Source organism: Melanostigma gelatinosum, assembly GCF_949748355.1.
Source record: "Melanostigma gelatinosum genome assembly, chromosome: 5".
NCBI classification, from domain to species: Eukaryota; Metazoa; Chordata; class Actinopteri; order Perciformes; family Zoarcidae; genus Melanostigma; species Melanostigma gelatinosum.
Genome location: NC_136638.1, coordinates 13886421 through 13903941, shown reverse-complemented (window position 1 = coordinate 13903941; position 17521 = coordinate 13886421). Strand labels below are relative to the sequence as shown.

Genomic DNA, 17521 nt, shown 5'->3' with positions numbered 1-17521 from the left:
GGTGTAATTGATGATATTAATTATGTCGCTGTTAGGACCTGGTATTGTGCACGCTAGGCTCTCTGGAATGGGTGTGACAGACTACACAGAGTGGGACCATTCATTGTCACACCTGTGTTTACCCTACTATGACATATGGCAGCTGTGAAAAGGGCCTATTGGACCACAATTGGCCTCCAAAACAGTTGCATTGACACAAATCATACATCCACGTGTTTAACTCAGAGTTAAAGGCGAGCACAGATAAACCTCTTCGCTTCAGCAGATGAGTGTGAAAACAGGCCTTTGGCATCAAACTCTGCACATGCATAATTCCGCAGAGTAAAGGTCAAACATCCAAGTGAAGGAGCACATTTTGAGTGTGGGGAGGACTTTAACGAGAACAGTTTAATGTAGAATAACAACAAACTCGCTGTATATCTGAGCAGAATCCATCGTTAATGTTCTGGAGGAGAAAAACAAACTCCACTCGAGCTTTCACTAGATGTCACTGTTATCCCATCCGTCGTTGGGACACAGACCACACTGATTCCTGAGTGTTGCCAAAAATAAATCCATCTAAATTAAATGCAAACCCATTTCTAAGTCAGCGGCTTGGTTTTAATGAGACTCATGCAAAATGAGAATTGGGCAGTCTGATTATTTTGTTCTCAGTTCACTTGTTTATTCAGTCCAAGGAAAAAAATATAAATGGATGTTGGCACCACAGGTTTGGTTGCTGTTATGGTCCCATGTGTGGTAGGCTTATTTTTAGAATGTATGAATAAATCAATTACAGGACAACCTCGAAAGTGAGACTCCCTTTTAAATGGATTCTATGGCCTCATGCATTCATTTAAGAGATCACTATTTCAATCAAACTGTCGGGGAAATGGTCAGACTTCCTTAGCCATGCACCCTTTACGCATATACAGTAAAGGACCTCGCTGACCAATTTACACTGGTTTAGGAGATACTCTGACCTGGATCACAGCAGAGGCGCGTCACCGCACGTGGGCGTGGCTAACCGGAGCGAATAACGCTGTGTCCTCCGTTACGTTGCAGCAGAGTTGCCGTCTGACAAGAGAGAAGAGCTGACCACCTCGCGCAAATTCGGAACTGCATGTGATGGAAATCTTGGAGGTCTTTTTATTCACCTACCTCTTCACTCACTACTTCGGCACCATCCTCTTCACCTTGTGGCTTTACGCCAACGAGACCCCCACTGACATCACCAACTATGGATTGTCAAATTGAAGTTGGGCCACCTGATCCTGTTTGCGCCAGGACAACCCAACGAAATTAGAGCAAGAGAGAAGTCGTTATGGTCAGTTGTGCAAATCGTTCATTTCCTGCTCAGAGAACTGGTGTCAAAAGCGGAATTTCAATCTCAGGAGATCCCATCTGTTTGCGCGTAAAAGGACGTTGACACAACGGCTCCATTCAACGCTGCCTGAACTGCTCTGCGCTATGTTTGAGTGATTATTGGAAAGAATCCGTCGTTTAGAATAGAGGGTGTTTTTGTGAGACGGTTTTGTTTCTGCCTGCTTTGAAGTGAGAGTGGCGGACAGCTTTTATTGCGCGCATACCAATTGTGCGCTGCAGATTAGCCGCTCCGTTACCACGGGCGACCCACCGCAGAAGGACCTAAAATCTTTGACAAGCAACAAGCCTCGCCGAACCACTGTGAACAGGTTCCACTGAAAATCCTATTTTAACCCCTGTCATTTGAACTTTCATTCCAACCGAGAGAGTTTTTTAAAGCTGCAGTCAAGTGCGCCCGTGAGGCAGGAGTAAACCATGGCTTTACCAGATAGTTGCATATCTGGGGAGGAGGTACCCTTCCCAGAGATTATAGAGCTCAATGTTGGTGGCCAGGTGTACATAACCCGCTTTTCTACCCTCACAAGTGTGCCAGACTCCCTGCTATGGGAGATGTTCAGTAGAAAGTCAGCCAAAGGACTGGCCATGGACACCAAGGGTCGCTTCTTTGTGGACCGTGATGGTTTCCTGTTCCGTTACATCCTGGACTACATGCGGGACCAGCAGCTGGTTCTCCCAGACCACTTCCCTGAGCGCGGGCGACTGCAAAGGGAGGCTGAGTTCTTCAACCTGCCAGAGCTTGTCAAGCTACTGGCGCCCAAAATGAGCAAGCAGAACTCCCTCGGCGAGGAGGGATGTCAGAGCGACCCAGAGGACTCCTCACCCGGGATCGACGCGCCCCGTAGCCTCGGCTCCCTGGGCGCTGCAGCCGCTGCCTGTGCCAGCCTGGTGCCCAGTGCCATGGACAGCAAGCGGTCCGGGTTCATCACCATTGGCTACCGAGGCTCATACACCCTGGGTCGTGACAGCCAAACCGATGCCAAATTCCGCCGTGTGGCACGGATCATGGTGTGTGGGAAGACCTCTCTGGCCAAAGAGGTGTTTGGGGAGACCCTGAACGAGAGCCGTGACCCAGACCGCCCCCCTGAGCGCTACACGTCCCGCTACTATCTCAAGTTCACCTTTCTGGAGCAGGCTTTTGACAAGCTGGCGGACGCAGGCTTCCACATGGTGGCCTGTAATTCCACAGGGACCTGCGCCTTTGCCCATGAGCAGACGGACGACAAGATCTGGACCAGCTACACTGAATATGTGTTTTACCGTGAGTGAGACTATCGGCTTTGTTCCCCTGGTCCCCCACCCTGTCTCCAAGTGCCCCCCTCCCCTCCTCCTCCAGCCATCCTGTCCTCTCTCTGATGGCTCCTGCACCAGTAGATGTACCGTAGATGTCGTGCCCCTCCATCTCTCTCTGCAGCCTCTCCAGCTTTCATCCAATGAACAGTACCCAGCAGCTCTGACTCTTCATACCTTCTCTGCAGGTTCCAATCTGCAGCCCCCTCTCTACTCCAGATCCTCCCCCCGTCATCCTCAGGTCCAGCTTTTGCCCTTGCTCAAACCGCCGCTCCATCTAGTTGTAGTTCCCGGTCCTCGACCGCAGCAACCCCACAGCCTTTCCTGCAGAGACTGATACCTTCTATGTACTTTTCCCCTTTTGTACTCTATATATTGCATCTGCCTTGGTGAAGCACAATACTGTATCCAAGAGCTAATTTAGTTAAATAAGCACCCCGGTGTGTCTACATGACTATTAAAGCAGTCATGAGGGCATAAGGTAAAGGGCTTCATAGAGTGGCCGTGATGTTCAGTGCTATACTTTGCCTGCTCACCGGAGCAGATCGGACTCTCTCTCTCTCCTGCTCCTCTGAACTAAATTACCAAATAATTGGACATCTTATCAGCCTTGAGAGACGCGAGCAGCCCAAGCACAAGAAAGAAGTGTAACACAAAAATCTAATTTCCCTCCGTTTTTCTTAAATGTGTCCACTGCCATGCGGTTGTGAACGTGCCATACAGTAGTTTCTGCGGTGCAGTAGTAATCTGTTCAGCTGTTGAGGTGAGTGAATGAGGTTTATGACAACACAGCCACATGGACGGGGAGAGAAATGCATTGAGCTTCTTTTTTGTTGTTGAAAGAGATAAGTAGATTGTAGGTGTGTGGAGTTTTCCTTTTCAAATATACACTGATCGTGGTGCAGATGAACAAGCCGCAGGCTTTGATCAACAACCATATGGAATCTCAAATGTCACAAGATGTCGCGGATAGAAAGACAGAAAAAAAGAGGTTGCCGGATGAGGTGTGTGTGTATTGATTGTGCAATAGAGCTTTCAGTGTTTTAATAACTCGCTGGGAGGGCCGAGCAGATGTCGTTACATCACTCACAGCCCACTGCTCTATTTCTTTCGCTCATTGTGCTTCTTTGACATTTCTTTGCTCAATTCAATATTTAGGAGCATTTTGATAGCGGAGAGCTTCTCGAGACAGGCTTACACCATGACTACATGTTGTCTCCCCTCGTCCGCAAAAAAATAAATGTGGTAGTCACCTTAGCGGATCACGTTTTGAGTGTTCTGTAAACAATAATGTTATTCTTAATACTCCGTTTGGTATTAGTTTAAGCTGTTGCATATTTGACGACAGTGAATACCCACAAGAAAGAGTAGGATGACGCTGTAGCCAGCCATGCCCAATGTTTCTTTACTACTGTAGCAAGGGCACTGTGAGGGCAGTTTATGGGAAGCAGGTATGACTTCAGTTTTAAAGGAGCGAGTTCCAGAGACAGCCTCAGGACAGGCCTGCACATCATATAGCCTACCTCAGACTAAAATACAAACTGAAGGCACATAAGATCCAGCTGAGGACGTGAAATTGCAGACAGTCAGTGAAATATCCCAAATGTAGATGCTGTAACAAGATTATGAAGAAGAAGAGGTGGAATTTGAGAAAGAGCCGTCGAGGCAGCATCGTGCAGGGTTTCTCCTAAACTCTCCGGTTGTTGTCCTGGCAGGATGTCTGACAGTGACAATAAATGTATTCTAAAATGTCTTGAAACGGCAATGTTGTGTTTCAGTGTGATGAAGTGCTGTTGACGTCTGAGTCAATATGTTAGACCTGCTGCAGTGTGTCGCTGCAGCCGCAGACCACTGAAATTAAAAGTGTTCAGCGAAAAAGCGAAATTGATTTGTCAAATAAAAGATGTTTTCTTTCTATTCGGGTTGTATCTTCCATTCATGACGAAATGTTTTCTCTCAGTATTGAATGACATTTAGCACAAACCAAGGACGAAAGTGGCACATGTCTTCATCATGCTGCAGTTTACGTTTTTAATTTTCAGCAACACTACAACTTCAATCACAAGTAAACCAATTTCAATTTAAATCTCACCATTCAAGGAAATGTCCTTGGACACAAACTCTGCTTATATTAAATGTTCAACACTCTACCCTCAGGCACCATCTCTCTCTCCCTCTTCCTCCCATCTGCTTTCCCACTTCTACATTTTGTTCCTCTTTTTCCCCCCTCAGCCTCGTCTTATATTTTTCCGGAAGTTGACCAGAAAGACAGAGCTAGAATAGAAATGAGGACATGCATAAGATAGCAGCCTATTTTAAAGCAGGGTACACAACACTTATTGTGTTGCCAGTAATTGACCCAATTACTATTTACAGTAAAAAAAATCTTGTGAAATACAGTAGCTGTCAAGGCTTCGTAAAATGTGCTTGGTTTACGTCTGTTGCCATTGAAAAAAAACTGCATTTTTATCGACAGACACAAAGGTTGCGCATCATTTTCACTAGAACAACAACCAGGGTTATGTTTATGTAGGTGAGGCATTCTTATGAACGTTTTCTACCAAGGGATTATCACATGCTAATTAGCTTAGCACATGAGACCTCTAAACCTGATCTGAGTCTGCCCTAGATAAAGGCAGAGCAGATCAGCTTCACAAAAACTGTTGAAAGATTTATGTGGCTTCCCTCCTGGAAAAACAGATGATTTTTGCTTTTGTTGCGGTCTGGAATGCATGACGAATCCTCGGAGACAATCCCGCGGCTGCAGTGTCTCTTCAGTCCAAACGAACACAGTCACAGACAGAGTCCCTCAGTCGCTGTCCTCCCAGCACACCGATGCAACTCGGGAGCACAAAGGTCAGTCGTTAGCACCAGCACGGAGAGACACGCCTCGTGTGTGGAATTTCAGCCAGCGGTGTCCTAAACCGCTCTCACTCGTTACCTCCACGAGTCGCCGGAAGACTCGACATTCACAGTAGATGTGTGACAAACGGCAGCGAGCTCCACGGGCCTGTGATGAAACGCTGATGCGTTTTTTTCCCTTTTTTTCTCCTCATTTTTTTTTGTAGCTCTGTGGTGAAACTTGTGGCTGAAAAGTGTTCCCCGCTTCATGTGCCAAACAAGAAGCAGGTTCTAGTCGTGTCACCAGTGGTGTCCCTGTTCTATCCAGAGTCTTACGATAAAGATATTTTACCATGAAATAGCAGATTGCATTACTTGCTCACCACACAGCACACAACCAACTGAATTGAATCCGTTCTTTAGTTGTATTTATACTTTTGTGTTCCTACCACAAGGTTTGAAGTTCATATTTCTCAGTGAGCTTGTGCAATACATTATTAAACTCTTGCCCTGAGAGTGCAAGGCTGTCCTCTCTACCTTGAGGCGGTGATTTGACCCACGTCGTGTTCCCGTGGTGCTGTTGTCACTCTACATGGCACGCCTTGGCTCGGTCTGCTTTTCTTCTCTTGGAATGATCCTCTTGTCTCACAGCCAGCTGGGTCATCACTTCCCCTTCTCTGGAAAAAAGAAAAGAGGGGAGCAGAGGAGAACGGGTGTACGTCAAAGGAATAATGGGATCGGAAAAATGGGGCAAGGAAGCAGAGAGACAGTGAGACAGATAACCAGGTAGAAGTTAGATGAGAGCGGGAGAGTATTTAACCGGGAAGGATTTGGTGTTCTCACCTTATCTGTCTTCCTGAGCAGCATGACACGTCCTATTATTCAGAGAGGTCCTGGGCCATCCTGACAAACAAAGCCTTCACTGGGCCGTGCTGTAATGTGTTCCTCTGTGTGCTCCGTCAACACTCACGGAGAGATTTCGTGAAACCAGACAGATACAGATCCACAGGATTACTCAGTGTGTTTGGGATTAATGTTGAGTATGATAAGATCAAAAGAAAAGTGGGGAAATTTATATTTTACAACAGAAAAATAAAATGCATCCTCATATTATTTAGGTGAATCACGAGTTGTGCCTTTTAAATTGAGTAAAAACAGCCCAGGTTCCCAGACTGCGTCCTCTTTTAAGAATAAATAGTGTGAGTTAGAGTGACAGCACAGAGCGCCACAATGAGTCATTTTCTTCACATCTTAGACTGGGTGTACTATCAGATGCTGCTGTTTCTGTTCATTCAGCTGCAACCATCTGTGGCTCTGCGCTTGTCTGTGTCTTCTCTGCCCCGATTCCTTGTTGACTTTCGGATCCGTGAGTCGGTATATTCTGGCTCTGGCTTTTCTCTTTGTGCTTTCGTGGATTTGTGGCTTGGGTGAGCGTTGCGAGCGTCGGGTTGGTCAGAGTTGGGTTGGTACAGGGGGCAAGCGGGGGCAATGAACTAGGTGCACTCTCTGTCTGGCAAATGTGCTGAGCAGGCAGTAGGCCTCTCTAAACACAGACATACACACGCACAGAGGGAGGGAAGTTGCTAGGAGATGTGCACCAGCCCTCCTGCGCAAGGCTAATGACTCGGAGCTGTGAGGTTTTAGATCTAATTGGCTGCCTTCTTTTCACTCTTCTTTGTGATCAGTTAAAAAGGCATTAGCAGGCAAACAAGTCTTTTGCATCCCTCACGCTCTCTCGACAGCAATAAACCGGAGAAGTCCACGCTTGTGTGGAAAAGCATCATTGCTGCTAATTACCTGGGAGTAGCATCGGCCAATAAGAGCATGTAATGGGTAACTGGAGAGAGCGTGCCGCAGCCTCAGGGCCTCAGCTTTCTCCATCATATGTGACATAATGTGTGTGTGTGTGTGTGTGTGTGTTATGTGCGAAAGTAAGCAGAGCGCTTTGCATGCTTTTTGTTCATTTACATGTACACAAATGCTCGAGCACTACTGTGTTTGTGTTTGTCCTTGACGACAACACGGTTCGCCCACGATGCCATGTAAGCCCACATGCGCAGAGTACAGTGGAGCTGGCTCAGGGCATCTTTATCTGATCGTGTGTTGTGTTATTTATAGTGAGCCAGCCGTGGAGTCAGATGTGTACCGTCACTGCACCGCTCTATCCTCCAGCACGGGGCACACATGCTGCGCCGCCCCTCCTCCTCCACCTCTTCACACATCTCCTGCGAAGAGAAGCTATCACTAAACATATTGGCCCACGAACTCCATCATGCAAGGTCAGGGGGTGGCCATACCCAAGGGGGGAGACGGAGCTGCGAGCTTACAAGGGACACGACCTAGCAGCCGAAAAGGAGCAGATCAGGTTACGAGTAATTTACAGTACTGTGTCTCTGAATCTGTAACTCTATCTGTCTCTCTCCATGTAGCCTCTTTATTCTTCTCTTTGACCTTACAATCCTTTCTTGTCTCTTTTAAGCTCCAAGACACAGAAAGAATAAGTGACAGAGGAAAGCATGAGGGATGTGTGGAAATACAAAGTAGCAGCAGGGTGGGAATGGGGGAGCATGAAATTAGTTGAAGGGAGTGAGTTAGAGTTTCAGAAGCAGGTTGTAGGGTTTCAAAGGGAAAGCAACTAAAGGAGGAGAACTCAAGTGGCAGAGTTCCTCAGACAGTAACATAGAGACCGTATCTTTGGGAGGAAGAGCTAAAAGAGAGAGTCAGGAGCCGTTTAAGGGGAAAAGAGGGTAAGAGGAGAGAGAAAAAGAGAAATGCCAAATTGGGCAAAGTGAGGTGGAAGTTGTGGCAATAACTGACTTCTGAAACAGACAGTTGAACTTCCTGAGCTGAACTCATAGAAATAAAAGTGCTTAGAACCATAAAGGGTTCTGCTTGACCCCAAATGAACCCTTTTTGGTTCCCAATAGAGCCCATTGTAAAGGTTCCACAACCCTTCTGAGGTTCCACAACCTTTCCACCCTGTAAGGGTGCTGTCAAGAACCTGCTGAAGGCGTTCTACAAAGAACCCTTTTATATTCCAAGGGTTTCATCTAAAATCCATCCACGGTGTTCTACCGAGAATCGCTTTCTTCGCCGGGGATTCATCTAGGTCGGGGCGCCCTGAAGCCACAGCCTCCATGTGAAGCGACCGTAGACTGTATCTTATAATTTGGTGGGAAGGCTGAGGATAGAACCTCTAGAGTGGAACCATTAAACCTTAGAAGGATTGCGCAATCTTGTTTTTTTTTTGCAGAAGTGACACGAGAGGGTGAAGCTAAACACAGCCAAATGCCAACGAGACATTTTTAGGGAACTAAAATGTTACAATTAACTGAAAACACACTGCGAAAGGGTTAAATTTGTAAGACGAAAAACACGAACAACTACCACACCAGACAACCTCATGGTGGCGACCTGTCAATCACAAGGTCACGCCCTAAAGTTTACTGAGGTAATACATCACGTGAGAAGTAGAGTCATTTTCTCATAGACATCAATACAATCAGCCATCTTTTTTTGCAACCAGAGGAGGCTATTAGAAATAATGCAAGGTTTAAGGCCCCTGGCTTAACTTTGCAGGCCTGGAGGTTGCTGCCTGGAAGCAACACATCTGTAAAAGTCATAACGCTCAGTCTGAAGTAGAGATGCACTGATGAGGTCTAAAACAGATTGTGATGCAAATTATATCTTGTAAGGGGAATGTAAATTATGAATTACTTGTTTTATGCTGTTGTTGAAGGGTCGCTATTTTACCCCCTCTGACAGTTTTTACAAGGGAATATATTTTGATGTTGTTTTAATCTATTTAAACGGATCCTATGTTTTGGTAATAAGTGTTAGTTCACCAGGATTTGTGCCCTGTATGTTGATATGTGTACATATATTTAGATCTTTATGTATTTGTGCCCGTGGCCTATTGTCTCATTATCCGTTTATAGCTTATGCTAAAGTTTCTTTCTTTGCAAATGAGACAAATTACTCCAATCTAATGAGTTTTAATTGCATGCCATCAGTCACTGACGGAGGGACAAAATATGCTGAAGCGATTTTAAATGTAATTTTGGAATGGAAGGTTTGGCGTCTACGAGTCACAACAAATCAACAAAGCCTTCCACTTCGTGTATTTAATGATAGAGTTACTTGTGACAGGTACACAGTACATCAGTGTGATGGAAACAATGTGACAGAGCCGTGAGCAGTCACTGCGTCTCTGTTGATCGAATCCGTCTTGCTTTCAGCAGTGAGTTGTCAATGTGTCTGTCAACTCTGTTTACAGGACAGCATTCACCTCGGCCAGCTGGAGACTTGGGCTCTAATCTACCCGTCTAATGATCAGTAATCTGGACAGGCAGGTTTGTCCTTGGTGCTGCAGTCCTGAGCAGGGTTGGACCTATGGCTGAAACCCTGCAGGAGAGGAGAAGCAGGTGGCAGGGGGGGGGGGCTGAGGGGGTGCCAGGATGGTCTTTAGGGAGCTTAGTGAGGCTAATGTGCTGTGGTTGAAGCTCAGGGTGTTTAAAGCAGGGGAAGTGGAGCAGGCGAATCAGCAGGACAAGTTTATTGTAGATTTGTGCAAGTCTGCAAAAATACAAATCATAAAATGGAGTTTTCCACACCCAAAATAATTGAAAACCGTGTTTGCTGGTTAGTTATTGATGACTTGGTTTCTTCTTTCCTCTAACCTCTACTCCCTTAGTTGCTTGTCACACTGTGCAGCAGCTTCCCTCCGGTCTCCAGCTGTTCATGCCACACATTTCCTCTACATTATGTAGATTGACAGATATGTAATTGCTCAGAGACTTGTGTGCACGCTCCAGTGATTTTGACTGTGCTTCTGCTTTTAGTCAGAAGAATGTAGTTGTTGTTCCCATGTCTGATTACACCCCTGTTTGCTTTGATGGCAGAAGACAATGACTGAGAAGGCAGTAGGTGGTGATGAGGCCCACTCTGTCATTAGGCGCTGTTTCACAAAGCAGATGTTGGATATCTGAGCTGAATACCAGGTCATTAGATATACAGCATGCAGTTATTGCTGAAACTATGTAGCGTGAGCTCCCTCTGGAACAGCAGGATAGAGCCATATGTACAAATGCACACTCGGGCTCTTCTCAGTCTGAGAGACATTACTGAGCATTCGTGCAGCTCTGGCTCCAGCACAACATTGTGGCGTTACCATGGAGATGATGCTGTCCTCTCCTCTTGTTTGCCAGTTTCCCCATCCCTGGGTCACAACACCTGTCAGCGGCCGCAATGAATTTTTAAAATGTGCCCACAGGCTGAATGACCTGGTCACACTCGAGGCAACACAAGAAGCAGCTGATGTGCTTATTTTGATACAGCTTTAGCTTACAGTCGACTGAGATTACACTGTTTTCCTCACACTATTTGAGTAAGGAAATATAAACTACAATGATACCGCAACTATTTTTCAAAAGAGGATTAAAGCGTCATATTTGCGTACGCCCACATAGCTATTACCTTCAGCGATTTATTAAGCCATCTATCGCTTTGCAACACTGATCATGCTGTAAAAGGAATACTTTAATATTTTGGGAAACACACGTATTAACAAGATTGATACCACCCTCATGTCTCTACACTGTAGAGCTGGAGCCAGCAGCCGACTAACTTAGATCAGCACGACTGAAAACAGGGGGATACGGCTAACCTGGCCCTGTGGACGCAGCTTCCAGGAGACCAGCGAAGACTACAGGAAGTCATTGGTCTTGGACAATAAATAGTCCGGCACACAGCCTATCTAAGGTGGCCCAGAGTGCACACTGCAATTTAAGAAAACACATGCAAATCGACAAAACGTAAGCAAATAAAAAAAAAAAAACACCTTCACCAATTTGACAACACAAGTTCAGCACTTAGAAACACTGCAAATACAGAAAACACAACCGAATACAGACACCAGGGGAAACTAAAAAGTGATGCAAATGGATAGAATTCCCTTGGCGCTACACCATCCCACTCGATTAGAACCACGACGAAGAGTAATCAAGGTGGAGTCACAGAGCAACATCGGGAGTGCAGAAGCTAACAAAGTCTTTCAGTGACCATCCACACAGATGTTGCACCGATCAAAATACCAGCACCAACATTGTCGGTCTGGAACACAATAACGTCGGGGGCGCAACCGCTGTACACATGTGAATAAAACGTAAATTTCTTCTTTTTTGGCAATAACAAGTTTCACCAAAAAGGTACACAAGCCAAAGAAAACACCAAGGAGAAGGCTAAGGTTAAAAACAACATTGCACACCCTGGAGGAGACATTTTGTGACGGAGAGGTGCTAAACCCTGGCTACAGTGACACATTAGAGTGGCTAATAGCAGTAATGAAGGGAGGGATGTGTCACACTGAACAGATGGGAGAGACCGAGGGAGAGCGCGAGAGAGGAGAGGATGTGTGAGAAAGTGCTTCGGCTTTTGCATATATCCCGGGGAAACGGGTTGAGTGCTCTCTTTCGCTGTTCTCCTCCGCAAGGCTTAGTGGTGGAGGAAAGCAGGGAGCCCATCCCCCAGTGGATTATTGCTACGACACTGCTAAACCCCCGTACTCCCACGTCCAGGCGACCCTTAAACACATGCATTCATTATGAGAGACATTGAATGCACGGAGGCGCACAAACACACACAGTGGCAAACATGTGTCTGCCAATCCCCCATCTCCTTTCTTTCTCAACGTCTTTATCTGCCCTTCTTTCAAATACCAGTACATGCCCAGAATATAACGACACACACACACACACACACACACACATGCAAACACCCACACCTACACGTACAGTACGCACACACGTCCTTACGCATGCATGCACAAACACACAAGATTCACTTGCTCTCACACACAGGCTTGTGCCCTTTCTGTCACAAACACACACACACACACACACTCACTCATACACACACACACATACTTGTATTCAGGTATCATAGAGCCAAGGCAGTGGGAGAATATTCGATGCCGCCTCCGTTTGACACAAGCAGCTTTTCCAGTTATATAAGAAGGTTTACCGTGACGATGAGCGAAAGAGCGCAGGGCCTTGTGCGTCTTCGTATGTCTGTGCACGTGTGTGTTTGGGTTGTGTGGCATATTGTGCCTGCATATCTCGGCATGTACTGCATGAGGCTGCTTCCCAGTGAGAGCGAGCATGTCTGACTGCTAGACGATGCCGTGCACGAGCAGTGGCTTGCACAAGGACTGCCATATAACTTGGTGTATGACCACACGCAATCTGGATACATTTGTTTATGTTTCTGTGTTGGAGTTTTTTGTGTCCACAGAGGTTTTTCTGATTGTTTTCTGAAAGTTCATCGCCCAGATTGAAATGCCACAACAACAAAAAATGGCTGCCCAGATCTCTTTTGTTCGGTGTTTGTAGCCGTAAAGCTTTGCACTGTTTCCACCAGAGGCTTTTCTGGAAATGCTGTTTATTGTTTACATAGCAGGCATGAAGACCAGAGGAAGTGAACATTTTCCTAAATGGATCGTATTTACAACACAAAAAGGGACATTTTCTAGGTTTTGTTTCTTCCCGTGATGTAAAACCCAGTATTAGTGAGTTAGGAGGCCAAAAACATTCAAAAGAAGCCTTTTAAAAGTATCCACTTTAGTGTGGATATGAGTTATGCTTGTTGTGACTTGCTCAGCCAATCTGAGGCCGTGTACTGTCACATAGACAGTGAAAATCAAAGGACAGCGAAAAGAGCTGTTTGTAAAGAGAGAGGGGCCGATTCAAAATGGTTGATGGGTTTTCAAATACCAAGAGCTGCAGAATGTGCATGTACCACTCCAACGATTCTAAGAAGTCGCACCACAGAATCCTGCTCTGTCCTCACACAGAGATGAGAGGAAAAATCAACATACCATGAAAAATGGCCTGTCAAGCTTCAGTCAGGAGGTTTCGCACCATTCGCTCAGTCACAGTATTCCTTCTTGGATAATGTACATTCAAGGTCATTCGGAAATGAAAAGAAACTGTCCTCTACTCTCTTTATCCCTCATTTCCTTTCCTCTCCTGCTGAGCTCCCTTTTCTATTCTAATTTATATTTCCATGGAGCTCCTAGACGCTCTTTTGCCAGCTTGTGTTTATTTTTGTACTCTTGGAGACGAGAACTGTGCTGCTCAAAGCTGAGGTGCTTGTTTCTGCGCCAGCCACACACTACTGACACACTTTGATAAGGCAAACAAAAAAGAGAAATGTAATCAATTCCTGTGTCAAGCTCCACTGTTTTGTTCGGACCTCAATTCAAACAGGCCGGCCACCCGAGTTATCCATTTTTAAAGGAATAATTTAACATTTTGGTGTTATGGTGTTAATATTTGTATGGCGAATAGAAAGCATCGCTGGTAGCCGGCTGGCTTAGCTTAGCACAAAGACTGGAAACAGAAGGAATACTGTTAGCCTGACTGAAGTTTAAAAAAAGCATTGCTACCAGCACACTAATTAACACATTATATCTTCATCTATACGCAATCAAACCCCCCAAAAATTGTGGTTTTAAAGGGAGTTATTTGGAACAGTTTAACCGTCTGCCCAGCACTTCTGTGCCGTGATGACACAACTGCAGGAAGTGACTACGACAGGCTGTTGTTGGGTAAAGAAATAGATCCACTGTGAGCTTTGGACAGGCTTGTTGTTTACCCCTCCTTCCAGCTAAGCTAAGCTAATCCATAGCTGGCTCTAGCTTCATATTTGATGCCGCACATTTGAGTGGTGTTGCTCTTCCCCTTTCAATCTCATCAAGAAAATAATAAGCATATTCCCCCAAAATGACAAACTATTCCTTTAAGTATTTGTTACTCTCAATAAAATGCAAATTTGAAACACTTTAATCTGTAATTATTTTCTCCTGCTGCAGGTGGTTCGTCAGTGGTTTCCAAGTCAACGACCTCTGACCCCCCAGCTCTCACTGAAGTGGTGACTTCTAAACCTGATGCTGCTCATACTGGATCCTCCACAGTGGAGCCCGACAGCACTGGCCGATCCCAAAGCCTTCCAAAAAGCAGCTGCATCACAACACTGGACATACGAAACCCTCTGTCCCTGGACGATCTTCCTCTTCCTCCTCCACCTCCTCCTGTTGCACACTGCCCCGCCCTCCCACCTCTGTCACCTCCAGTCCTGCCTCCACGTCTACCGTCATCCAAACCTTTTTCTACCTCCAGTCCCTCAACACCGCCTCCTGCTGAGAGCCCCCAGCGTCCGACCACCCTCCACCTAAAGACGCTCAGGGAGAACGGTGGCGCCCCGCCGGGGTTGGATGAGGAGGAGGAGGAGAAGAAGATGCTTGAGGAGGATCTGAAGAAATGCATTGAGGACTTCAAAAAGATCCGCTTGCCCAGAGAGTTTCCAGATCGCAAGAGACACTGGCAAAATAACTTGCTCAAGAAGTACAATGCGTAGAGCGCTTCGCTGCAAGGATTTTATAACTATGTTGTGAGCAGTGGACTCCAGATTTATCTTCACGTTGCTCTGAGTCAGCAAGTTTACTTTAAGTTCTAATGTAGTAGCTTTTGCATGTCAACACATCTAACATATTTGATTGAGCGTAGTACTAAATTAGGCTGAGCTCGCCTACACATCTACGATGAAAACACTGAGACTCGTTTTTTCCCATCATAGATTGTTAGTCCACACTTCTATCTGGAGACATTTAAAACATATTTAAATCATTTTATATTCACTCAGTCAAAGGATAATATATGTCGTGTCGTTGATTAGAGATGTCTGCCCTGCTCCTGTACTGTATCCACTGATCAAGCTACTGGTAAATGTAAGTGTGACATTTTAGGCATTTGACCTTGCTGATGCAAAATAAAAGAAAGAAGTGAAATCTCTGTTGCTCATGATCTAAAACATCTCACCTCATCAATATGAACTGTACGACTTCAAAGCTTTTCTTCTCCTCTCTGCCTGCGATTCAAAAGCTCTGCAGTTTGGTTCATTTTGTGATTACATTATCTCCGAGCCAGCAATGGAAAGAATTCAGAGGGAGACTGCGTGCACCGGGAAGTGAAGCGTAATTACAGACGGCGAGCTTTGTGGAATAATAATGACGATAATGACTACATGAACCAGTGCACGGTGCCATTTGTTCCTCTATCTGCTCTGCATAAACTGGTCATCCAGCTTCACTAATGAATTACCAGGCGTGTGTGTGTGTGTGTGTGTGTACCTGGTTCTAGTCGTCATTATTGGATACATGGGATTATCGGTCACCTTGTGAACTAATTATATAGTATTCACCCACTTAAAGTAGTTAGTTGGGAAATAGGCTTTACCTGCTCTTTTTCTTAGAAACTCACGACTCACGACTGTGCGTTAAGTACAAAGCTGGACCCAGGAGGAGGTTAGTTTAGCTTTAGCCGAGCATGAAAACTGGAAACCCGGCAAACAGCAAACCTGACTGTCAAAGGTTTTAAAACAATCCTACAAGCACCTCTGAAGCTCTTTCGTAATGAAAGTTATATCTAATTTGTCCCCACAAAACCTTGTGTAGAAAGTGTAGAAACAAGTATTCATGGTGGGAGTTATGTTTTGTAACTGTTTCTTGGCAAAATACAGCAGTGATATATACCCGAACACAGCTCTCTCAAAAACCACAAGTTATTGTTTCTACTTCTCCTTGTGCACAGAGTAATCATGATGGGAAGTGTTGGCAGCTGTATTTTTGCACTTTGGAGAGATGCTCGCTATTCCCCCCTGCTTCCAGTCTTTATGCTAAGCTAAGCTAATTGTCTCCTGGCTCTAGCGTCATAGGCTACTAAATGGACATGATAGTTATATTCAATTAGTATGTTCAAAAGTTTCTTCCTGACTTACCAGGTTTCCAGTAACAATCCATCATCTGCCCCCCCCCACCCAAATAACTGAATCCACCCGATCGTCAAAACATATTTACCGCAGTGACTCTTTCCTAATTACTTTCCTTCAATTTGAGCGTTAACAGTTAATGACAGATCAAGATGCAACCCAAAGTAGTTTGAACTGTTGAACCCTGTTGATAATTTTTCCCTTTGTGTTTCGACCAGCAGCCTCCTGTTTCCACTCGAAATCATAACTGAAGCAAGAGACCGTCAAATCGATGTTTCACTCAGACTTACACAAACAATCATGTGTCATTTTGGCTTCACATCAAGTTTCCAGAGAGCAACAAATATGACAGAGACACTAGACAAAATCCCGAGATAAATAGAGTGCTGCCTTATTGAATGCAGTCTGGCTGTCTCATTATGTCTGTTTTGGTCAGTTTATTTTCTCTATCTGTCTCATTTGAACAGAGCAGAACCAAAGACCAACCTCCCGCTCCCCGGTGGTCGTCCTAGAAGTCCTGATGATGTTGTCTCATCCCAGAGCTTTCTGTCAGCCCCGTGCCTGCAGGCCTGATGCAGTTCAGCTCAGTGTTGGCCCGGGTTAATATTGAGACATTAATCACCCAGTGTTGGCTGAGAGGGAAGCTTAATCTTGTGAAACATCAGATAAATAGAACAGTTTTACCAGGCACACTGGTAACCGCTACAAAGCAATGGAGATATCCTCTTGCTCTGACAAGAGGATTAATAACAGATGAGGGTTTGTCACAATCCTAAAGAGTCTCTAAACGGCAGGCTATTCCTCTCTCAAACTACACCACAGTGACAATTTATACCATCCAGTCAGTCTTGGCTGAAACATTCCACAACGTCATCAACACTCAGGTCGTTTTCCAACTGCCTGCTGATGGCGGAGAAATCGATAGAAAAGATTCTTCTTTGCAGCTCATTAGAGAGTATTGCCTCATCAGCTCCTTTTCTCGTATTTCTCATCTTTCAGCGTTGGCTTGGACGGCGACAGCGCGCTGGCTGGACTTCAGAGCGTGTCTTCAGAGCGCGTCTGAGTCAGGATGCATGCAAAGGATTGAAACAAGTCTTCCCAACTTAAAATTCCTGTTTACTGTGGCAGAAGCTGTGCAGTCTGCTGTGTTGGAGTGCTGTTAGACAAAACAAACATCCCTGTCCAAAGCCAGTGCTTGATTTGC

At 45.5% G+C, this 17521-nt stretch overlaps 1 protein-coding gene across 1 annotated transcript; it reads left to right on the top strand.

The window, feature by feature from the left end:
* The first annotated feature begins 1062 nt into the window (after positions 1–1062).
* On the top strand, positions 1063–4569 carry kctd12b (potassium channel tetramerisation domain containing 12b). The gene has a single exon (XM_079268871.1). It carries the CDS (start codon positions 1780–1782, stop codon positions 2629–2631), a length of 852 nt encoding a protein of 283 aa, XP_079124997.1. The 5' UTR covers positions 1063–1779; the 3' UTR covers positions 2632–4569.
* Positions 4570–17521: the final 12952 nt, after the last annotated feature.